The 25,646-nt window shown below is 35.4% G+C and overlaps 1 protein-coding gene across 3 annotated transcripts in view; it reads left to right on the top strand.

Annotated features, from left to right (window-relative positions):
• Window positions 1–2,800: 2,800 nt before the first annotated feature.
• The window catches only part of LOC144971135 (uncharacterized), a 44,836-nt gene continuing 21,990 nt past the window's right edge, over window positions 2,801–25,646 (top strand). For 2 of the 3 annotated variants that reach the window (XM_078911575.1, XM_078911574.1), the window contains exons 1-10: window positions 2,921–3,144; window positions 12,189–12,242; window positions 13,530–13,623; window positions 14,397–14,522; window positions 15,328–15,495; window positions 18,342–18,488; window positions 21,327–21,494; window positions 22,364–22,510; window positions 23,959–24,084; window positions 25,094–25,219. In XM_078911575.1, the coding sequence (XP_078767701.1) occupies window positions 3,096–3,144; window positions 12,189–12,242; window positions 13,530–13,623; window positions 14,397–14,522; window positions 15,328–15,495; window positions 18,342–18,488; window positions 21,327–21,494; window positions 22,364–22,510; window positions 23,959–24,084; window positions 25,094–25,219 (1,205 nt within the window). In that variant the 5' untranslated portion in view covers window positions 2,921–3,095. Of the gene's footprint in view, window positions 3,145–12,188; window positions 12,243–13,529; window positions 13,624–14,396; window positions 14,523–15,327; window positions 15,496–18,341; window positions 18,489–21,326; window positions 21,495–22,363; window positions 22,511–23,958; window positions 24,085–25,093; window positions 25,220–25,646 lie in introns of all 3 variants that reach the window. The other variant, XR_013645073.1, reaches the window with a different exon arrangement.

The raw sequence follows: 25,646 nt of genomic DNA, 5'->3' as shown, positions 1-25,646 counted from the left end.
TGGAAAAAATGTATTAAAAATGAGCATGTACATAGATAGTTTTATTCAACTCTCATTAACATGTAAAAACTAAAAACATTAGCTTTGATACTTACTACACCTATAATTTTGTCTCAGAAAAATGTAATAAATAGGCATGGGGTTAAAGTAACCAGGGTAAACTACGGATATAATCGGTGTTAGGGTTGAGTGAGGAAGGGTAAAAGTAAAAGGTGGTACTTTGTCACACTGTAGTCCTGAGTCTAGCAAAGCAACGCTCAGCTCTGACTGACAGACAGTAAAAATTTGATTTTTGGTGGGTCTAGGAGAAAAGTGAGTGCTTTTCTGAATTAAAAATTCACCCCTTATACCGAGCATACTCAATGTCTCAATCGTTTCTATGTTATATGTTTGTGTTGAGAATATTGGTTAACTGCTGGTCAAGTAACTTCGCGATGGTGGTGTGGCGAGCGAACCCGCGGTCTCCAGAAGTGGGTGAGAGAGAGCTCTAGAAATGACCTGAGTTTGATACGAATATTTTTGTATTCGTGGATAGCTCACACGGTAGAGCCACGCTCTCACCTGCCAGGCGGAGTTGTCGTACCAATAAGGTCACAGGTTCAAACCCCACCACCGCCGCGAAAAAATTTTTTATTCTCTATTGTCTTCTGGCACTTTTCTACTCACTTCATCTCTTGTTGTTACCAACATAAGTGCCTGCTCCACTCACTTTTCTGAATTAAAAATTCACCCCATATACCGAGCATACTCAATGTCTCAATCGTTTCTGTTATATGTTTGTGTTGAGAATATTGGCTATTAAGCTTAACTGCTGGTCAAGTAACTTCGCGATGGTGGTGTGACGAGCGAACCCGTGGTCTCCAGAAGTGGGTGAGAGAGCTCTAGAAATGGCCTGAGTTTGATACGAATATTTTTGTATTCGTGGATAGCTCACACAGTAGAGCCACGCTCTCACCTGCCAGGCGGAGTTGTCGTACCAATAAGGTCGCAGGTTCAAACCCCACCACCGCCGCGAAAAATTTTTATTCTCTATTGTCTTCTGGCACTTTTCTACTCACTTCATCTCTTGTTTTTACGGGACCATGCGCTTGTGCCTTGCAGGTGTGTCTTTTGTGCCCTCTTAAGGTCTTTGACGCGTGACTGTATCCTGATTTCTGTTGTACTTAATGAACTCTAGTCTGAAATAAAGTACTTTCCGCCACAATAACCCTAAAGACCTATCCACCTAATTATGTTTTTATTTACTCTCTTTGCTTGAGAGGCGAGTATTGTACGAACTGAGGTATCGCAAATCTCACCAAAACCAAAACTGAAAAAAACAAACCCGTTGATCTCTTTATTGTTTCTTTTCTCGTCTTAAACTGACATCTCTTCCAGATTTAAAACAAAAACAAACCCCCCCCCCCCCCCCCCCAAAAAATAAAAAAATACACGCCATCCTATTATCAATTTTGATCCAGTTTTAATGGCGTAAAAAAAATGATTATTTAACTTTTACAGATATACTGCTTCATTATCCACAAGTAACTCTTATTGTTCCTTTCCATAGTCTATCACCGTGTACGCACGAGAAAAAAATTGCTAGAAAACGAAGTGGCACTTCGAAGTCTTATTTCTCTCTCTTATAATACATATATATATAAACTATTACAAGTACCATTAGTAGGGGGAATTAGGATAAAACCGTACAAATTCGGGTTGAAAGCACGAACAGTTGCATACAATTTTCCAAGACCCATAAAAAAAACATCTGCTATAGAACCACTCTGGAAATCAATCATAACGTTTCAGTTTAATACCTTAGATTTTCACATTTACCGCTATATAAAACAAGGGAAATAGCCGAGTAATTGCATATAATATTTTCTTCATATGCATTGTATTAGAGTAAATTGGGCTAAAACCGTGCACATTCGGATTGAAAGCATGGAACTTGGCATACAGGTAGCTAAGACCCATATAAATGACACCTGCTATAGAACCATTCTCGCAATTCATCATAACAGTGTGTTTTTAGCACTTTTATTTTTCCCTATATAGCATTACTTATCCATGGAAAATAACCACGAGAATACAATGTGGGTTCAATAATTTAGATATATTGTTGACCATTTACATTAGTTAACAAATGACTTCGGGTGGGCACAGTACAGACACAATGGACGTTTCGGGTACAAACCCTTCGTCAGCAAAAGGAACGTTGAAAACATAAAACAAAATGTAGTAAGAATTGTAGCATGTGTATTCCTGGGTGGTTGAAGTAAGCGTGGTGTTATCTAGTTGACATACTAAAAACATGTCCTATCAGTCCCTGCGAGAAGTTATTTTTGCCATTGTAATTAATTGTATCTGAAAACATGCAAACGCATTCTTTTTTTTTAGTCATATGCAATATTCTTTCACCTCTCTCCTTCCTCTCCCCCCCTCTCTCTCTCTCATCCATTCACATCTTTCTCTCTCTCTCTCTTCCTCTCTCTCTCTCTCTCTCTCTCTCTCTCTCTCTCCCTCTCTCTCTCTCTCTCTACTTTCTTTCTTTTAAGATAGTAATAAAAAGAACAATAGCAATGGTGATGATGATGATAATGATAACGACGACGACGACGATGATGATGATGATGATGATGATGATGATGATGATGATGATGATGATGATGATGGCAATGGAAATTTCACCACCTCTCCTATGTTTATTTCCTCTATGTTTTGCCCTTATAATCTCTTCCGGTATAGGAAACACACGTGTATTTATTGGTACACCGGTGAAGCGAACACACAGATGTGTAATCAATATACTGGTGTAGGGAATACACAGTTCTTTAAATTGAAAAAGTCTTCAACAGAAACAAATCGAAATCTATTTCCGACGACTGCCCTGTCCGGAAGTGAATTTTTATTGGTTGATTCTTACTTCGTAAACAGCGCTTGGTTCAACTCAACTTCTTGTTGATTGTTGATATAATGATGCTGTTGGTCGAAGCTTTGACTTTTTATTTTTAGAATGTTATTTCTTTGTTTTTAATCCTTTTAACGTTTTTTTCCCTGTAATTGTTCATTATTCCTATTTAAACTTTATATTTTTACTCTAATTTTAAATAATGGCGTCCTTCCCAAGAGCTAAACTCAAGCGATTCAATGAATCTGATGGTAAGTAAGAGTAAAGTAAAGTTTAGCAAACTCAACATCATCGTCAATAAATACAACAAACACAAGAGAAGAAAATGAAAAATCAGTTGAGAAATAATGGCATGATACTTGATATACATCCATTCATCAATTGTTAATTTGATTTACAAACAATTTTATGTTCAAGAAAACTATCAAAAACTCTTTAGACTATCACTATCTCTAGCAGACTTGAGTATCTGCTGAATAGCCGCAGGCCTCCTCTAGACTTTTTGAATGATCTCAATAACTCAATAAACTAAGGATAGTTTACTCTTGGAATATCTACATTTGTTTTCAATTTAAATTTAAACTGTAATTGTAATCTAGTCTTACTCTTACTTTTTCTCATGTCGTAAATCTTCTAGAACTAGAAGTTAGGACTTAAACTAGGTACTTTGGTAAAAAAATTCAAATTGGATTGAGATCAATGAAACCTATATCATTTTTAAGTGCTTTTCAACACGATTCTAATGATACCAAAATTGTGAAAATCAGATAAACAGAAAAAAAGTTATGTTAGTTTAAAGGCTGAAAAATGGTCTTCTATTTGCCTTTGTTATTTACTGACGGACTTTGTGACCTGAAAATTGTTGCATTTCCGGTAGTAACCACCATTTGGATTTAAAAACTGGTCTAAAATGGCCGCTAAGATTTGAGTAAGGATTTTACTGGAACGAATTTCATGGATGCGGTATACAACTTTGCCCTGAATTTAATTTTATAAAAAAGTTAAGATGTTGAATAAACGTGCCAGCATGAAATTTTGATTTACCAAGTTCTAATCTTTTAATTATCCAAAGCTAACTTATACCCTATTTTATCCATAATCAAAAGTTATACTAAATTGTCATTGATTTTAAAATTAACTACACCAAACGATAGAGTAATTTCTCCTGAAGAAAATAAGACATCAATCATTAAAATCCACCCATAAACAAAAAATCTATGGAACTTTTTCTGAGACCCATCACTCAAAAGTCCAAAAAATCGGGTCACAGCCACTAGGCCATTTATCGGCTCCCTGCTGGAGGGCCAAATGGACGTTTACCAAAGTACCTACTTAAACTTAACTTAAAACTTAAACCTAAACTTAACCTTCTCACCTTACCACTGCCACTACTAGATACCACCTACAGCAAAATCGTCACGTTTGTTACGACACAATATACATTTTTTTCGAATCAGATTTATTTTGTACATCTCAAAATTTGAAGAATAGTCTTTGTTCGATTAATGATTAATAAGAACATAAAATTGTTTTGTAGAGAGATTGTTTGAGTTTTAATTTAAAAAATAAACTTTTCTGCTGGGTAAGCCTGCCAATTTGGGAAAATACTGAAAATGGTTGGTAAGGAGAGAGTTAAAAGTTAAACGTAAATGATGGGCTCAATTGGCTTTTAATCATTTAATCTGTGTGAGACAGTGACTCACTACAGTTCTCCCATTCACCTCTGTGACCGCTAGTTATCGTTTGTGAGCTGCAGGCTAAAACCATGGGTATGAGTATGACTTGGTTAAGATATCTCTGGTGTTTGATAAATTAAACACCAAAGTAAAGGGCATTGGACGTTCTACCATTTGGTACAATTCAATAAGTGTTTCCTTCTTTCAAGTTATTTAGAAATGAATTTAGCTTAATGTTAGTGGGCAAGAAAATTAAGCCGTGTATCATCATTCATGAAAAAATTTCCTTGAAACATAAAAAAAAATCATAAAATTCAACCATTTTCCTTTCCAATTATACCATTTTCAACTATCAAAACTGCTTCCCGGATACCCTTTGAGCGTTCCATAAAATTAAAATCATACTCATTTCAAAATCTACCAAAGTATCACCATTTCAGCTTGGACTGCCATGGTCAGAGTAGTTAATTGGCTCCTAGCCTAATGACGTCACAGTGTTTCAAGGGAATCCCCTTTCGTTTTTTCAGTCAGCTGGAGCCCAGTTTCAGGCTAATTCCTATAGTAATTTTTGGGGTGTTTTTTAGGTATAAAAAATTGAATAAATCTGCTTCTAGTTCTATATCACCTCGAGACAAATTTCAATTTTTTATCAATGGGATGATATACTGCATCATACTATGATTCATAGTAAACCAGATTTTATACTGTCATTTAAAAACTGAATTTTCATTTAAGTGCCTACTAGAAGGCCACCTCTATTTGCAGTAGTGTGAATAATGATTTCCTCTATAGTAGATAGCACTCGTTTTCGTTATCTGCAGTAGTACTGCAAAAAGTAGATATCATTCATTTCAGTAGTACTACAAATGCTTTGTTCGGGTTCATTCTGTATTTGCAGTAGGAGCCTACAAGCCTAGAGCTTTATTGATAGAGGGTTTGGTGAAAAATATAAATAAAATATATTATTATCATCATTATTATTATGTGTACGAAGTGCTTATTTGCAGTAGTACTGTGAATAGTGATTCCACAGCGGAATCACTATTCGCAGTAGTAGCAGTGCTCTCCCATCTATGAAAATTAGTCGTCGTCCACTCCCTGAACACAACACTGAATTTTGTGTTCAAAATGGCGTGTTGTTGAATGAGAGTGTTAGTTAGAGAAAGAAAGAAAAGGAGGGTTGATTGAAACATTTTGTGTGGCCTAGAATTGATATTTTGAACATTTCAACTTTTCCTTCAAGTCTGAAACTTGACAAGATCTAGAAATATTTCATATCTTCCTTTTTAATTGGTGCCGGTGCTGAAATGACCTGAAAGTGTTGAAAGTGCCATACAACCCTGAACAACAAATAACAGTCTACCTCAGGTTTTTTTCTTTGTGAGTTTTTTTATGGTCATGCTGATGTTTTACTGACCTACGTTGGTGTGTTGTGTAAGTGTAGGCAATCATTATCACACATTGTTCTTCTGCATCCCCATTGCTCTTGTAGGTTTTCAAACCGTTTTTCTGCACCTCTGCTGGTGGTGTAGGTTACAGTGATGATAATCTTCCTCGGATTTCTGGAATTTTAGGAATTTTTCAGAAATTTTCAGCTCAAAAATCACCGTTATGTCTTGTGTCACTTTTTGACACCTCTGCTCAGCTGCATGATTTTTGGTGACACTCCCATGCCCATGACGTTAGTCTAGCAGGGCTGAGAATCTTCCTAAAGGTGGATTTCCGCCTAAATGGTGGTTTATCTCCGCCCATCACCATCACTTTTCCGCCTTTAAAAAGACTAACCACAACCACTACATCAACTTCCCTATCACCACTACTTTTACAACCACCACCTGTACTACAACAACCATCACATAATCATTCCTATCACTATTACTACTACAACTACCATCACATCATCATCCCTACCACCACTACTACAACAACCACCACCACATCATCATTCCTACTACCGATACAACTATATCCTCCACCACCACATCATCCCAACTATCACTACTACAACCACCCCACATCATCCCTACCACAACTATTACAACCACCACCACACCATCATTCCCAACACTTCTACAGCTACAACCACCTTATCATCATCCTTATCACGACCCTACTACAACCACCATCACATCATCATCCCTACCGCCATCTTTTCTTACTACTACTACAATATGTTGTAATTACACTTTCAACTTTTGAATTTCCTCCAAGTGGTGTCAGAAATTATTGCGAGACACATTTTTGATTGCATCTCAGTAAAATTTTAAATGAATTTCAAATTTATACGTTATCGTCGCATAGATAGGTCTTGAACTCCATTTTTGTGACCAGTCATTCTCACACCTGAACCATCATGACATCATCACCACCACCACTACGACAGCAACTATCACATCACCATCACCATCTCCACAACCACATCATCACTGCCCTCATTGTAATCAGTACCACCTCTAGTGCAAGCACCACTATCACATCATCTTCCTGGTGGGATCTTTTGTTGACTTGCATGGATCAGAGTTGCTTTCTGCCTTTGTCTTGGCTTGATCCTTTTCATGGCTGGATTCATTGGCAGGGAGTCTAGTCATTTTTGGGAGATGGTATGTTTGTCCTCGCATATCATCTCTCTTTTGTGTGACGTTAGATTTGTTGTTCTAAATTTTGTATTTCTCTCACAAGGATTCTGTGCTTGTGTCTTGGTGAGACTTTTAGGTGACCTGAAACTAACTACATTGATAGTTTGATCTTGGCGTCCGTTTGTGAGTCCTATTTGAACCAGTCACTTTTTCTCTGGTGCTTTTGATCTTACTTAGATCTATATTTTTTTACAGCCCCATATATATTTTAAGTGCCGCTGAAATGACCTACAAACATATACACGTGCACACACAAATCAATAAAATTCACTCAGTTCTTAAGTTTCGTTAATTTTTCACTTTCATCTTTCTGTACTCATCACTACATTCACTTTGATCTCTCTCTCTCTCTCTCTCTCTCCTCTCTCTCCTCCTCTCTCTCTCTCTCTCTCTCTCTCTTCCCTCTCTCTCTCTCTCTCTCTCTCTCTCCTCTTCTCTCCTCTCTCTCCTCTCTCTCTCTCTCTCTCTCCTCTCTCTCTCTCTCCTCTCTCTCTCTCTCTTCTCTCTCTCTCTCTCCTCTCTCTCTCTCCCTCTTCTCTCTCTCTTCTCTCTCACATCTCCACACTCACACACACACAAATCATAAAGTGCACCCATCTTTAGCCTCGATAATTTTCACTTTTCATCTTCATGTACTTAACAATGATACACAACACACACACACACACACAAATCAGTAAAGTGCACCCAGTTCTTTAGCCTCGATAAGTTTTCACTTTTCATCTTCATGTACTTAACAATGATACACACACACACACACACACACACACAAATCAGTAAAGTGCACCCAGTTCTTTAGCCTCGATAATTTTTCACTTTTCATCTACATGTACTTAACAATGATACACAAAACACACACACACACCACATCAGTAAAGTGCACCCAGTTCTTTAGCCTCATAAGTTTTCACTTTTCATCTTCATGTACTTAACAATGATACACACAACACACACACACACAATCAGTAAAGTGCACCCAGTTCTTTAGCCTCGATAATTTTTCACTTTCATCTACTTACTTAACAATGATACACACATACACACACACAAATCAGTAAAGTGCACCCAGTCTTTAGCCTCAATAATTTTCCTTTCATCTTCATGTACTTAACAATGATCACACACACACACACACACCACACACATAAACAGTAAGTGCAATTCTTTAACCTATATTTTTTTTTCACTGGACTTAACAATTGCCAACACACACACAACATCAACAGGTTCAATTAAATGTTATTTCCGATTATAACAAATTTAAAATCGATACAATAACACATCACCCAACAATAAAGTTCGCTCAGTACTTTAACCTCGGTTAGTTTTTCACTTTAATCTCTCTGTACCTATCACTATATTCAATTTGAGCAGTCTCTCTCTCTCTCTCTCTCTCTCTCTCTCTCTCTCTCTCTCTCTCTCTCTCTCTCCCTCCCTCCCTCCCTCTCTACTCTCTCACTCTCTCTCTCTCTCTCTCTCTGTCTCTCACTCACACACACACACACACACCTGGGTGGGGTTCCTGACCTCCCATAGTGAGCAAGGGGGTACATACTAATACTATGTCTTCTATCCCCTTATATCTGTTTTCCAACGTGCTTTCTGTCTTTGTCTTGGAATGGGATTACTTGGTTTTGTCCTGGCCCTGACCAGAGTCCTAACTGGAAGGGAAACAGTCAAATGCACAGTTATTGTTTTGGGTAGACGATATTTTTTTCCTTGGAAATCATCTCTCTGTTATGTATTATTATATTTGTTATTTTGAATGTATAATGTAAGCATTTGAGCCTATTCCTCTTTGTGCCCGAATGAGACTTAAAGGTGATCTCAAACTAAGTACATTGGTGGTATGCTCTTGGAATCTACATCTGATCCCTTTTTGTTCCGTTCCCCTATGTCTTACTTTTTCTTGGGTGCTTTAATTGTAATTCTAGAATTTTTTACTATCCCATTTTCATCCTTTTTACTGGCGCTGATATAACCTAAATGTGTTGCAAGCGCTGTAAACCCTTAAAAACAAACAAACAAAACATGCACACACAAACACACACTATCTTTCCTTCTGTCAGACAAACCTAAATCTATAAAGTGGATCGCGGGTGGTTGGATGGGAGCATCACCCTTGAATCATATACCTATGATGTTCGCATGGGTGTACGATCCGATAGTGATGTCGTTTCTTCTTCTCTTTACTAGCCTATCCTGCTTCTTTGGTTTGTGATTGTATTTTTGACAGGGGATTTTTTTTTTTCTGTAAATTTTCTGCCTGTTTGTTCTTGGTTATTTATAATTTAGCTTATGATATCTTTAGGTTATGATTTTGATTTACATTTGTACTATTTTTGTTAGATTGCTTGTTTTTTGTTTCAGCGGTCTCTCATATAACCTCAATTGTGTTGGAAGAGACCTAAAGCAACAAACAAACAAAATATAAAGTGGATCATATCCTTTTCACATCAGCCATCATTCTCTTTTTTCACCTTCAAGTACAAACCTTATCATCACCACCACCACTATCATCATCATCATCACTGCCACTACTACTACAACCACCGCCATCGCCACACCATCATTTCATGAAGCACCACCATTACTACAACTACAACCACCTCCACCACATCATCATCATCACCATCATTGCTACCACCACTACGACATCATCACAACACTATCACCTTTAAGACAACAATCACTACCACATCCTTACCACCACTACTACAACCTCCTCCAACACAACAATATCACCACCACCACTTCTGCAACCACCACAACCACATACATTATCATTACTGCCACCACTACAACAGCCGTCATCATATCATTATTACCACCACACCTACCATTCATTTTAATATTTTATACGTCATAAATTGGTTTTGGAACTTTACTTGATTTGAAACGAGGGGTATTAGGATGACTATAGATCTCAATAGAATACATTTTGTTTGCAGAAATTCCTGTTTAAGCATTGAAATTGTTCGGAATTGTTTCTGAAATTTACGTGAGCCAAATTTTAAGTTGGCGTCTCTGGTCAACTTGAAACAATGGGATGTGGGCATTAGTGAATCTGTGAATACGGGAGGTGTATGTGGCGACTACCACTACTACTACAACTATCATCACATCATCATCCTTACCACAACTACTACAACCACCACCACATCATTATCCCTACCACTACCATTACTACAACCACCATGTTATAATTACACTTTCAGTTTTTGAAATTCCTCCGAGTGATGTCAGAAATTGCTGGGAGACACATTTTGGATTGCATCACAATAACTTTTAATGAAATTTAAATTTATAGGTTATTTTTGCATGGATGGTTCTTGATCTAGCGCTGAAAAATTTCTTCCTTTTTCTCACCCCTGGTCTAGACACACTGGCGCCAAATGTGGCACAATATCCATGATGGCCTTGGGATGAAAAAATGATTGAAAGGGAAGGGGATGGAGCAAATGGGTGTTAATATTTTTGTACCCTTTAGCTTTGTACTCTTTATTTTGTTTTGTTTGTTTGTTTTGAATTCAATTGAATTCATTACAACTTATGTCTAATTACCAATTTAAAAAAAAGAATCAATCAGTGCTCTCTCTCTCTCTCTCTCTCTCTCTCTCTCTCTCTCTCTCTCTCTCTCTCTCTCTCTCTCTCTCTCTCTCTCTCTCTCTCTCTCTCTCTCTCTTCCATATTTATTTTTGTCGCCCAACCTTTTAACTTCATATTATGTTTATAGATATCACTTGTAACAGTAAGTTAGGCTGCTTGAAGTTATAATTTTTTAAAGGCTTAATTTAAATTCGCTCTTTTGATGTTTTGCAATTGATTAAAGATTCCTATTTATAAGATGCATAACCACAAGGTTGCAGTAATACACACATTAGCTGGGTTTGTAGTATAAAAACAAATATCTCCTTTTGGCCAAAAGTTTATCATTATCTCTTGATATAGTGGGTGGCATTATAGGGCTCTAAAATGTTTAATTGGAAATGACAATTTGTTAAATTATATTTACTTGACAGTTTGTATGTTATGATCAGAATAGATGTGTTTTAGTAGTAATATATTATGTAATATTAGGTAACAATGAATAGCTATGTTATTTTTGCATTAGATTTGGGCTTGACCGACGGGCCGATAGATTTTCCTCCTTTTTGACAAATTGTCATTATCATCACTGAGGTCAACACACTGTTTATTCATTAACCTTAGTTATTGATTTGAGTTAGGCTATTTGATTTGATTTTAAATAATTATGCACTTAAATTATTCATTTCATTAATGGCTTTCAAGTTCAATGATTTGATTTTGCATGGCAAACCCACTAGGTGAGAAGTCTGACTGTGATGATGGTTCTCACAAAAAAGAGTGGTTAGAGGCAGTGAACATTTAAAAAGCAATGCTGTTCGTCGCAGACTAACACAATAATACAATATGGCAGTCTATTTTGTGCCATGGGTGCCAGGCCTCTGGGCCCAGTCCGGAATTCCGGGTTGACAAAATTTCACAGTATCACATTCCAGGTTATATTGCATCTTAAATGTAAAAAAAAAATTAAATTGTAGGAGTTTTCATGTTTGGAAAAATTTGGGATCTGGGTTTTTGGAGTTGGAATATTTTTTCATTAGCACCCCTGTTTTGTGCTGGTGTTGATGGTGTTTATTCCCAGTCTTGCTCTAAGCAGCTTAAAGTTGGGTCCTTGAGAAAGGCTCTTTACTCTCATTATCTCACTGTACTCAGGTGTAAAATAAATTCCTGGCCATTAACAGTGTTGTCTTTGTCGGAAAAAAAATTGTTATACCACTTTTTCCCATACCAATGGCGCACACAATATGGCATTTGGGGATCTTTAAAAATTGATTTTAAAACTATGTTACATGATTGTTTTACCTAAATAAAATTATATGTAAGTAAAATATAATAATTATCATTGTTGATTCTTAATGGTAAAATAAATGTTTTCAAAATGTATATTTCACACAGGAAAAACACCAGGGGTCGGAGCCTATAATATCAGTATTGACAAGAAGGAAAAATGTAAGTTTCACTCATTTTTCTCTCTAAAGTAACTTTTAAAAATTATTCAGTGATGATAATCTTCTCAGGATATCCGGGATTTTTGGGATTTTCCCAGAAATTTTCCGCTGATAAAAGCCAGGTCAAGTGGTGGATCCCTGAAAAAAAATCACCATTATGTCTTATTTTGACACATGTGCTCAGTTGCATGAATTTAGGTGACACTCAGTCCATACAAATTGGCACCAGATGTCAAAATTAAATCTCCTTAATTTATTACTTAGAGTCGTGAGCTGGTCAACAGATATGGAAAGGGTTGCATTCTTACTGACTTGAGCTCTGTTAACTATTAGTCTAAATAGTTATACTATGCTCACTTTAAATCACCCTAAATGGATTTTTTTTAAAGAGCAAGGGCATGGAAGTAGTTAAAAGTTGTTTTTGTTTCTGTTTTAAAATTAAAATTATTATTGAATGTGGCTGTAAAATTTATCTGGACAAAATGGGATGAGGCATTTGCTTTTTTATCTTTTTTCTTTTTCTTATTTTTTAAAGTTGATTTGTTGGTTGGGGGGGGGGGGGGGGGGTTTCTGGGGTTTTTTTTCTTTTTCATTTCAGGTTTTATTTTCATTTTGCATTCACAAGAACAGTAAATGCTTTCCTTTTTCTGTCACAAGCATCACTAAATGACATATATTTTAAATAATGCTTTATACTGTCACATCACTATCAGTTAAGATTAAACGATGAAGTATTATTTTTTAATGTTTAATTCACTGATACTCATTTTGTTTTGCTCAGTAGCTCTATTTAATGAACACATTTATTAAAAGGTTTTTTGGGGGTTTTTTAAATAACCCATCAGTTAGATTACACTTCTTTTTTTTCAGATATTATATCTTTTAAAAATGATAATTAATTATTATTTTTTGATTGTTTACTCTTTTAAAAACAATTTTGGTGGGTGGAGTTTGCACATAAATAGGAATGAGGTTCCATGGTAACTCCACGGTATATTGAATCCTTTGTTGTTCATTGCTCATATTTGACGTATCAAATCTTTCATGCTGCCTTGACATAGGAGTACCCTATATTTATCTAAATGCAGCATGTGAATAATTAGTTGCTTTGTGGGGGGGGGGGGGGGGTTCTTCTTTTTTAAATTGGTTTTGTTTTCAATTCACTTCTCGAAACTGACAAGGACAATGAACACAGAAAGTTGAAATAAGAGATTTATGATTATTGTTGGGTTTTTTAATAGAGCATGCTAAAGTTATGCTAAACACAATTTTTTCTTTAATATTGCAGTTGTTCAGTTTCAACTCAGCAAAGAAAGTGCCGCATCAATGCTTAATATCAATGTCCAAAATTTGACCCCTTCAATGTTTAAGAGCCTGTATAAGTAAGTGTATCAGTTTCATTTTTTTATTTTTACTATATCACAATTTTAATTGTCACAATGATAGTATAATGAGAATAAATTCGAAATCAAAATTTAGTTTAATGTTTTAAAGAAGTTTTTTTTTCAGTGATCAACCAAAACTGAATGTATCAACTCAAAATGTCAGGACAGTTTAGATTTTTTTTGAAAAACGAATTTATAGCCAGAAATGTGTTACTTCCGGCAACATATTTTTGGGTTTTATTGAGAATGAATATATAAGTTCTTAAGGAACTAAAAGGTGGAGTATCATTATCTGTGATCATTTTAAGTTTAAATCTACTTTTTTAAAAATTTGATTCAAATCTTTAATAAAGAGCTTTGCTTTAATGAATTTTTTATGAGGTTTGTTCCGTATATAACTTAATTGTAAAGCCTGCAAATCTAAACCCATATAATATGTCTAAAATGGTGCTCTTGATAAAGAACAGCAGTTAAGAAAATTCCCATACAATATTCAAGGCACCATATTTGATAGCTGGCTGTTTCGGTAGCAGATATACATATACAATAGCATGATTATTATGAAAAGCTTACAATTAATTTACTTTGATCCACTTAGATTTTACTGTGTTTTGTGGTTTATAAGATATTGCCATATTATTGTTTGTTTGTTTGGATTTTTTAATTTATTTTTTTTTAATTTTGGGGAAGTGGGGGGAGGAGGGGGGTTGTCATAATTTGATCACATCACAATTGAAGATTTAACTTCCATTGATTTTTGTCATCCACAGACTAGAGAAGAAGAACTTTACGTTAGAGGCAGAAATGAACAACTTGAAAGAGGATTTAGGAAACCAACACACTTCAAATAAAACTCTCTTAGATGAAAACGAGCGTCTGATGCAGACTGTTAAAAAGTAACAAAAGTCAAATTTTCAATTATTTTGTTTCTTTTGCACCATCGTCGGTGCCCCATCTGTTGGTGACATTGTAATTAGTATAAAGTAGACCTCATGGAGCTGGAATTTACCCAAGTTCTGAGGCATTATATGGATGTAGCAATTGCTTGATTCTCTGAAGATAGGACATCAGTCCAGAGCAAAGTACTTTCTTCTAGTTATAATAAACCCAATCCGCTCTTGAGGTTTATAAAATGCATTTTTATGTTGTAGTACTTAAGATGAATAATAACGATGGATTGGAAACTCTTTGGATAATAGGACACTAGTCTATCACAAAGGTACAATCTGACAGATCTAATAGACCTGGTTATGCAGAATCGTCAGTTCTTATTTAGGTTGTCTTTCGAGTCCAGGACCACACTGCTACACCATTTAGCCCACAAAACATATTTATATGACCGTCTGTATTGAATGTCATTACCTATTTGTAGAAGCTTATTGTTTGAATGTGCATTGCATCAAAAAATGATAAATTCTTACAATCTTATAACAAAATAACTTGACAGATATGTCTGGAGGATATGTGAGGAAGTTAAAAGAGTTATTTTAATTTTAAAATATCAAAACAATTGGCAAACATGCAATTCTGCATTCCTGCATACCTGGAACATTTCATTTTTAAATGCTTAAAATCATGAGTAAGTACTTATTTTCTTACTTACTCTCCTACTTGAAATGAGAAGTAAATCAAGAATATTGTCAAAATCGTTTTATTCCCTCACTACTGTAAATTTTGATATCGTGAATTTGTTAATCACAGATTGGAGGGAAATGCCTCTGAATTAAAGGCTGAAATAAACAAGTTGAAGAAAGATTTAGAAACACAGACTTCAGCAAATAAGACACTTGTAGATGAGGAAAAGAGGATGGCACATACCATTGAAAATCTAAAACAGAATATTGAGAGTCTTACAGAGGAAGTTGAAAGGTAATAAGAGTCTGTATTTCTATTTGGTTTATCGCGTCAATTAAAAACCTCCTTCAATCATGGTCAGTTACATGTCCAGCTTTGGCTAATATGCATTGTCCATAATAAACAGTGATGCCAAAACTCCGGTTTCACCTGAAAAAAATCCGGTCTGAAGCAAAAAATTCCGGGTTCCGGGCAACTTCCGTCAAATTCCGGTGAGGTCAATTTGTTCCGAGGATACCCCCCTCCAACCACCACATAATCATTACTGCCACTCTACTACTGCAACAACCACCACATCATCATCACTACCAATAATACTACAACCAACACCACGTCATCCTCACTACCACCAAAACTACAATATCTACTATTAGGTTTTGGCGCTTTACTACATCTGAAATAAGGAAACCTTGGGATTGTATTTGGCAATGTGTTTATGTATCATAATATAGTTCTAATCAGTTATCTATTTAGAACTATACAATATGTAAACACAATGCCAAATACCATTCCAATTCCTTTTTCTTGTGTGCGGAAATTCCTCTTTCAGCATTGGAATTCCTACGGGTGGTGTCTGAAAATCCTGTGAGCCAAATGTAAAGTTGGCGTCTCTGAATAAACCATTTTAAGAGGTTGGATGGGGGGGTATTTATAATTTATTGGAAGTTAAGGAATAACAAAATATTGTCCCTTCATTTTATTTTTATATGAATTTTAGATCTATAGAGTTGAATAACAATAGGTGAATAGAAATGTATGTAATCATCAATTCACTCTGATTGGTTTCCTCCTTTTTCTCATATACTCATTGCTCTCAATTTATTTTCATTCAAAAGATTAGAACAAAAGAACTGTACCTCAGGTGCCGAAATAAAGAAATTGGAAAAAGATTTGCACCAAAAAGTCACTCGTTGATGGGAATGAGAGTTTAACACAAAATGTTGAAATCCTTCCACAAGAACTATTTCTACTACTATTTCTTCTATTACTACTGCTTCTACTATTACATTTCTATTATATCTTTCATCTTCAATTAATTTATAGAAAGTTCCCATCTCTCACACGCTGATCTGCCCTTATCAATTCTATCACACCCTAGGGGCTCTCTACTCACAACCCACGCCACACTAATGCTTCATTCACACTCCAAGGAACAGGATGAGATGGGGGGGGGGGGGGGGGGTGTATGCACAGAAGTTGTGTATCATTCAGCTCAGTGAGGTTTTTGTTTTACCAGAAAGTTTAGTGTTTTGGTCCTTGTAAAGGATGGGGCGATTCTGGACAAACTGGAGTATGAATTCAAAATATATAGCACTGAAAGGATCAGGAATTCCTTCAGCTTTCCTTAATTCAGCAGTGGTTTGCACTAAGCAAATTTGTTGATTCTCTTGGGGTGTTGAAGTTTCAAAGGCGTGCTCACTGCATATTATGACTACTGACCGTCCCTCACTCAACTTATGAATGTGAATGTGAGGAAGAGCAAAACCAATTTCAGAGGATCCCTCAGTACAGATAAACCCGAATTTACGTCAGATTTCCTGAAAAGGGGAAAAGCTACTACTAAAGTAGCAGTTAAACCCCAGCAAACTCCTGGTCTTTATTTATTGGCAGGCATTACGCTGTGATATGAAATGGTAAATGGTTTATGTAATTACTATATAGGCACCTAGAAGATGATTTAATTACAGTAGAGCATGACCATAGCGGCACCTGCTACAACGGGACCTTACACAAACCCCGCTTTTTTTTTTACTATATAAATTCAATTACCTGTGCCTGGGTTTAGTGGGTCAAGGAAAGGCTCGAACTTGCTTACAGCAGGAAAAATTGAGCGAGCTGTCGGGCCAATAATTAGAATTTATCGATCAGCTAAATCCTTCACACGCCGCGACTCAGCGAGTGACGTAGACTTGGCATTGTCTCTCTCCCACCACCACCCAGGACTAACACACACGCCTCCATCTGCCTTTGTTTTGCTCGTGTCTTCACACACACGCCTCTTGTGTCTACCCCCACTTCTTTTGCAGCTCGCTCTATTTCTTTGTATGCGTTGATTGGTCAGTCTTGCGATGATTAATTAAGTTGGGCAACCTGATTTAATCCAGATCAGCCCTATTATGCCATTCCTCATTCATTGCAGTTGTTGCTGCTCAAGCATACGCATCACTCGCACTCGTTCGTATCGTAGTCCTTCCTGCCTAAATCCCATTCCCCCCCCCCCCCCCCCCCTCCCCCCAAAAAAAGAAAACCCACACAAATAAACAAACAAAACAAACACTGAACCAAAGATAGTCCATTTCAAGGCTCATGGGTCACGTTACTTTTATTGACATTCAAGGGAGGTAGTCATGTATATTTTTGGGACATTTTCCCCTGCTTTCCTATAGCGGGAACTTGCCTACAGCGGGATTTTTCTGCTTGGACCAAAAGTCCCGCTATAGGCATGCTCTCCTGTATGATTATGATACTGTGCTGTGTTGAGTCGATGGGATGTTCTGTTTTTGCTCCTTGAAAAGTTGACCGCTACGTATTTGCTTCAAATGTTCATTTGTTCATTGTTGTGCTGACGAACGGTTTGTACCCGAAACGTCCATTGTCTCTTCTGTTCCCATTTTCACCTGTTCATTAATATATGGACAAATTGATAATTTTTAACAATAGATATAATGTCTGCCTTGTTAATGCCCCTGAAAATTTTCAATTCTATTGATTTTATAAAAAGTGTTGTTAATTTCATTTATGTTTTTAAATGTTCCTTAGAACGGACTTTGTCTAGTTTTGAAGCTGTTTTTCTACAGCACACTAATTCTAATTATGTTTATATTTGTATTTTCCTATTTGTTTAATATTGCAATCCACAGATTTAAAGAGATCAATTTTACCAAAGAGGCTGAGTTAAAAAAAATAAATGAGGATTTGGAAACAGAGAATTCAACAAATAAGGCAGTAATTAAGGAGAATGAAGGTCTAAAACAAAATGTTGAGAACCTAATACAGACTGTAGAAAGGTAATTCGATTCAGGTCTTCTTGATCATCATTTTGAAAAAGTGTTTATGAAGTCTATAAGACATCTGAACAAAGCGCAAGCGTCCATTATGTCCTTGTTAACTGGAATCTAAAATTTATTGGATTTATTGACTTACTCACAAGTTTACTTCTTTGTTAAGAACTTAGTTATATGGCTGGTTTACATTTGAAAATATTGTTATTGAGGTTTATATTATGATGGGATTTTTTTTTCTTTAAAATTTTATTTTTGGGGGGTGGCAAGGAGGGGAGATAAGAAATCTTTTAACACTAAGTTGTTTTTTGTCAATGTACAGTCCACTCCGGATAATCGTAATTACAACATTGTCCAAGAAACAATTTATTCTATATAAAAGTCATGGGTTATTGCAACAAATTTCTGTTAATCGCTACAAATTTTCAACCCCAAAAAGTGGCAAAATCAAGAAATTAATTAAACAAAATCTCATGATTAAATTTTATCATGTGCGAAATCATGACAGGTTTTATAATCGAGAGTTGGTGGAATTTGATGCTACAGTAGTGTGTCACCACTCACTTTGAGACAAAAGAAGGCGACATTGTAATTCGTATAAAGTAGACTTCATGGAGCTGGAGTTTACCCTAGTTCTGAGGCATTATATAGTAATTGCTTGATTCTCTCAAGATAGGGCATCAGTCCAAAGCAAAGCAATTTCTTCTAGTTATAATAAACCCAATCCGCTCTTGAGGCTTGTAATGTTGTAGTAGGTACTTAAGACGAATAATGATGGATTGGAAACTCTTTGGATAATAGGACACTAGTCTATCACAAAGGTACAATCTGACAGATCTAATAGACCTGGTTATGCAGAATCCTCAGTTCTTATTTAGGTTGTCTTTCGAGTCCAGGACCACACTGCTACACCATTTAGCCCACAAAACATATTTATATGACATCTATATTGAATGTCATTACTAGTTTGTTGAAGCTTATTGTTTGAATGTGCATTACATCAAAAAAATGATAAATTCTTACAATTTTATAACAAAATAAATTGACAGGAATGTCTGTAGGGTATGTGAGGAAGTTAAGAGCAGGGATGTCACTTTTCTGGTTTTAGTAGGTAATCCGGATTTTGGCAATTTGACCGGATCCTCCGGCTTCTCCAGTTGTGATGATCCGAAGCAAGCCGGAACTTTTCAAAATAAATTTCAGCATTTTTATCAATTTAGTTGAAAATCTGTCAACTTTTATCACAATTGAGCGACGTAATTTGATCCAGAAATGACCTGCCATTGTGGAACGTGCTCTGGGAGGGGTATGGGTGTTTTCTATTAATAATAACAGGTAAACCCTTTGATAAAAATGCGTACAATTAGAAAAGAGGTCAATCTATCCTTATCCACCGTACAAGATCAGTTTGTACCATTTACATTACCGGTAGAAATCATCTACTTTTTGAGGCTGTTTCCTATATTTCAAAAATTATGTGCATGGTGGCAGGGTAAATTATTAGCATAAGTTCTCTGTAATTTCCAACTGTTACACGTGTAGCATAAGTACTTTTTACCGTTGGACATCTAAAGGCCAACTCATCTACCAGCAACCCCTCCTCCACCACACCTGTCACGTGCATTTACATACATTGCTTGGCTACTGATTGCAAGACATTTGGTTGGCATGACGAGCCCATTAATGGCAGGGGGTGATAGGATACTTGTGACATCGCCTGGTTGTTGTAATAAAGTGAAAACATTTTTAAAAAAAAATAATTTACACAAAAAATATGTTATTCTGTTAGATTATTCATATTGTGAAATGACATGTGAACTAAATTATAGAAAATACGTTGGAATTCAGTAATTTTCAAATGATGTCCTTTCCCACCCTTTCTCGTTAAAGCGAAATGGACTCGCCCAGTTTCTAAGAATTGGACTTATGGTTATATGGGCACATTATTATTTTGTATTAACTTTGCAGTCTCCTCTGAAATTTTTTCCTACATTATTTTATCCTGTTTATATTTCATTCCTCTCTCTCTCTCTCTCTCTCTCTCTCTCTCTCTCTCTCTCTCTCTCTCTCTCTCTCTCTCTCTCTCTCTCTCTCTCTCTCTCTCATGAACTTTGTCTTCATTTTTCATAACTTCAACAACTCAACTATATCCGAAATCTAACACGATAACACATACAGTATTTGACCACCGAAATAGACTTAGAATTATTTTTTTAATGTACAGGAATATTTCCTTGATTTATCTTGATTGATGCTAGAGTTATGACACAATTTCAGTAAAAAAAAACAAAATAGGTACACTTTAGAAATAAATCCCTATACATAAGGGTTATACAAAGTATTGTGACTGAAAAAAACCCCCATAACTTATGAAATTATTGATGGATTTTTAAAATTTTAAAAACCTCTGTTTTGAGTTCAAATAGTGATTTGATTCAATTACAATTAAAGTCAATATGTCAAAAAATAACAATAAAATCATTTATTATTTCTAACTTTTATTTTTTGTGTGTTGTTTAACTACTATGCTACACTATAACAGTATTCCACTTCGATACTTTGAATCCTACTCACAGTGTGAGTCACACATTAGCGCAATTTTTCAGGCTTTAAAAAAAAAAAAATTGCCAGGTGGCATCCCTGAGTTATTTTAATTAAAAAAAAAAAAACAGTTGGCAAACATGCAATTCTGCATTCCTGTATATCTGGCTTAATATCATGAGTACATACTTATTTTCTTACTTTGTCTCCTACTTGAAATGAAAAGTAAATCTAGAATATTGTCAAAATGGTTTTATTCCCTCACTACTGTAAATTTTGATATCGTGAATTTGTTAACCACAGGTTGGAGGGAAATGCCTCTGAATTAAAGGCTGAAATAAACAAGTTGAAGAAAGATTTGGAAACACAGATTGCAGCAAATGAGACTCTTGTAGATGAGGAAAAGAGGATGACACATAACATTGAAAAACTAAAACAGAATATTGAGAGTCTTACAGAGGAAGTTGAAAGGTAATAAGAGTCTGTATTTCTATTTGGTTTATCAAGTCAATTTAAAACCTCCTTCAATCATGGTCAGTTACATGTCCAGCTTTGGCTAATATGCATTGTCCATAATAAACCATGTTTAGGGGTTGGGTATTTTTGTTCATTGGAAATTAATGTATAATAAAAAGAGGATTGCAGGACATCCAAATCGCCATCCTTCAGTTCTACCACACAACCAAACATCATAGAAATAACAGAGAGGTAGAACTGATAACACCCTGTCACCTCATGACATGAACTGAAGACTGGACCTCATTTAAATATTATACAACCTTTATCTCTTGCCCCTCTGACTCCCTTGGCTACCCATCGTCTATATTTCATATTATACACGACCATCACTAAGACAGCTACTACTGCTATTACTACTTCTACTACCACTACTATTACTAATATTTATAATAATAAATTTTAACAAAGCAAAAATGACAATGTCCAAATTATATCAGCATAAGTTGTCCATCTTGCTTTAACTATCGTTAATCAGGAATTTTTACTCAGATTAACTACTTACTTATGAACTTACTAAGTTAAATAATTTATTCAATTACACACTTATTTACTAAAATTCAACGTTTGAAAAAAGTATCAATAGGGGTTCTATGTATATGATTTTGTTTCGGGTTTTTTTTCTGGTGGAAGGAGGGGGGGGGGGGGGGGGGGGGGCTAATGAATAGTTTAAAACCTTTTGTTTCTTGTCATGTATTCTGTTCTTTTCTTTTCTCTTTTTTTTTTATTTTTAAAATATTTTTATTTTTCTTGACCTTGTTCTCATTGCCAATATTTACAAAGAAATATTTTAAAATTTACATTATGGTTATTATCATCCACAGTATAAAAGAAAACAACTCTGAGCTAGAGGTTGAAATGAATTATTTGAACAAGGAATTGGAAAAACAGACTTCTGCCAATAAAACTCTTGTTGATAAAAATGAGAGACTAACAAATGATGTTGAGAGTCTGTCACAGAATGTTGAAGGGTAATATAGATCTCTTTACAGGTCAATCTACATGTGGACAATGTGTATCTTCCATTTCCAATAATTTTTATTTTATTTATTTAAAGTAGTCCTTCAGAGCCATTAGCTCTGTGGATCCAGACTTTATCCAAGTTTCTATAGTGTGAAACGGACTATAGCTCTCCTTTGGATATCGTAAAATACTTTCTTGCAGGTCTAACAGACCAAGCTACTTAATCAATGCTGGGTGGACGGTGTCAGAAAAATCTCAACGACACCCTGGATTGATTACGGTCTCTTTGCATGTGAAGTGAATGCTCGACCGAGCTATCAATTAAAAGATATATTATATATCATATAAATTCATAAGACTTTCATGCGCCAAATGACAATACAATCGACCCCGCTTACTTAATCGCACATCCTCAGGAGTTTGGGTTAGTGTGTCAATTAAGGGGAGTGTTAGGTAAGATTTTTGCAGTCTGAGATTTTGCTAATAATTTTAAATATTATTATTATTATTACTATTATTATTATTATTATTATTATTATTATTATTATTATTATTATTATTATTATTATTATTATTATTATTATTAGTTGTAGTAGTATTATTATCATATTATTGCCTGGGCACTCTCCCTGGACTCCGCGGGGAGAGGGGCGGGGGGGGGCATACATCGTCCCCTTATCCTGAGCAAATGGGCGTTTCTTATTTTATTTTTTGAAAAGTTGGCAACTATGGCATAGAAGTGGAGTGAATTGTATTTTCATTGGCTATCAACCATCACTGAATTTGTTGTATACAAAATTCTAATTTCCATCTAAATTCTGAGGTTACAATTTTTTATGAATCATCATTATAAATTTGAAATCCCAACAGAACATAATGTAATAACAATTTCCAAATTATATTATGTATGAGTAGTCCATCTTGCTTTTAACTATTTTTTATCGGGAATTTTACTCAGGTAATATCTAATATGTAAATAAACTAGTTAAATATTAGTTTCTGACAAATAAGCTGTGGGAAAATTTTGTTTTTATCTGTTCCCCTGGGATGAATAATGAAAAATAATTCAAAATTGACTCTCCAGCACCAAATGATAACTGAAATAGCTTCTCAAAGAGTCAAAAAGTTTGGACGTTTATACCTTGTCCATCCTATCTCAACACTTTAAATTGCTATCACTGCTATTCTTATGGTGGCTGAAACAGTTTTGTTGTTGTTATTTGTTTGTTTTTTTGATAATTTTTCATTTTTTATCCCGAAAAACACTGTTGAAGACTAAATAATTCCTCGATTTTTAAAAATAATCTAAATTTTGTGCCTTTTTGTGCTAAATTTTACGACAACCTTTTGGTACAGCTTGCAGCTTTATCAAAATTTTCTCTTTCTTGTTGATGTGAACATTCTTGTTATCATCACTTACATAATTGTTCTTATTGTTGGTTATTATCAAACACAGATTGGAAGGAAAAAACATCATCTTTGAAAGTCAAATGAGCAAACTGAATGAGGATTTGAGAAAACAGATTGCAGCAAATAAGTCTCTAGTTGATGAAAATGAGAATCTAAAACAGAATGTTGAAAGGTACTTAAATTTAGGTAACAATTTTTGGTCATGCCATCCCTTTAACCAACTACAGCATGGTCAAGAGTTCTATAGAGCTCAGCAATTTCATTCTCCAAAACGGAGTTACAATCATTTCATGAATTTAGTCAAACATCTTCTCAATACTTCACTGTTTCTGATAAATAAAATAATGCCTTTCCGCTACATCAATAGATACCATGGTCTAGGCATTCCATGAAGGAATTTAGATAATCCATCAAACAAAATGTCTGATGACAACCGGAATCACCCATGTTGTCCAAGTGAGCAAATTGGGGGTTCACAGACCTGCCTACTACTACGAAAAATTTGTAGAATTATGAAGTTTTGGCTTCAATTTCAGAACTTTATGATTTCTAAGTCATTAACACTTATTGAAAATGAAAATTGATGCCAGACTACATAGTTTTAAGGATTTTGAAGTGTTATTTAATCCTTGTGAGGGTGAATTGTTGTTCTATAAAGTTAACTATAACGACTACCATTTTATCTCTTAAAAACTACAAATTTTTAAAGGTTCAAGTAGGCAAGTCTGGGTTAATAATCTTGCCCAAGGAAAAAAAACAAAAGTGCCTGTAGTGGGGCTCAAACCCAGGACCTTCCGGGTCTCAGTGCATTGCTTTAACCATTCGGCCACTCTTGATAACAGGAGAGTATTTTTTATTTACTTTCAACAATTGCCATTAAATGCAGGTCAATTTTCCTGGACTTTATTCAATGTTTGTTCAGTTGAATCATAGTGTCTTATTGTTCAATTATAATTTATTAATTTTATTCCATCCAATTCTTTATGTCACAAAAACAATTTCTGCATCGTTGAATAGCATCCTATTTTGATCTCAGTGTTTATGATGCTATAATATTTGATAACAAATAGCAGATATGTGCTACCTATTGTCTGGATCTGTTTGCCCCCCTACCTCCCCTATCTCATGCATTTTCAATGTCACCAAACACGTTAATTTTCATCAATTATCATCACTCACAGATTGGAAGAGAGGAACTTTACCTTGGGGTCTGAAGTTAACGGTTTGAATGAGAAAGTGGTTATACAGGCTTCAACCAATAAGACGCTTGTCAATGAAAATATGAGTCTGACACAGAATCTTGAAAGGTAATTGAATGTCCAATGATTATCTACATGGAAAGCCATATGGTAAGCACTATGCATTGTACAAGGATGGCCCAGGATTAAATCTCAATTTCGATTTACTTCATTTTTTTTCTTACATAATTACTTATGATCATAACTATAATAATGATAATTATTATTATTATTGTTATGACTATGTGACAAATAATTTTTAACAAATGGTCTGATTCTACTCAGTGTGATCAGGGACGGTGATTTTCTAATTGTATTAAGCAGCGTAAGAGGGTCCCGATAGCTCAGTTGGTAGAGCACTCACGTCACACGCAAAGGGAGCAAGACTGATCCCGGGTGCAGTCAATATTTTTTCTGACCTCTCTGTCCACCCAACTTTGAATGGGTAGCTGAATTTGTTAGGTTTGGTGGAAAGTACTTTGCAATAGACTAGTAA

Source organism: Berghia stephanieae, chromosome 4 (assembly GCF_034508935.2).
Source record: "Berghia stephanieae isolate SIO BIC M18660-M18661 chromosome 4, UCSD_Bste_1.3, whole genome shotgun sequence".
Classification (NCBI taxonomy): domain Eukaryota; kingdom Metazoa; phylum Mollusca; class Gastropoda; order Nudibranchia; family Aeolidiidae; genus Berghia; species Berghia stephanieae.
The sequence above is the reverse complement of the archived record's forward strand: the minus strand, read 5'-3'. Positions and strand labels throughout refer to the sequence as shown.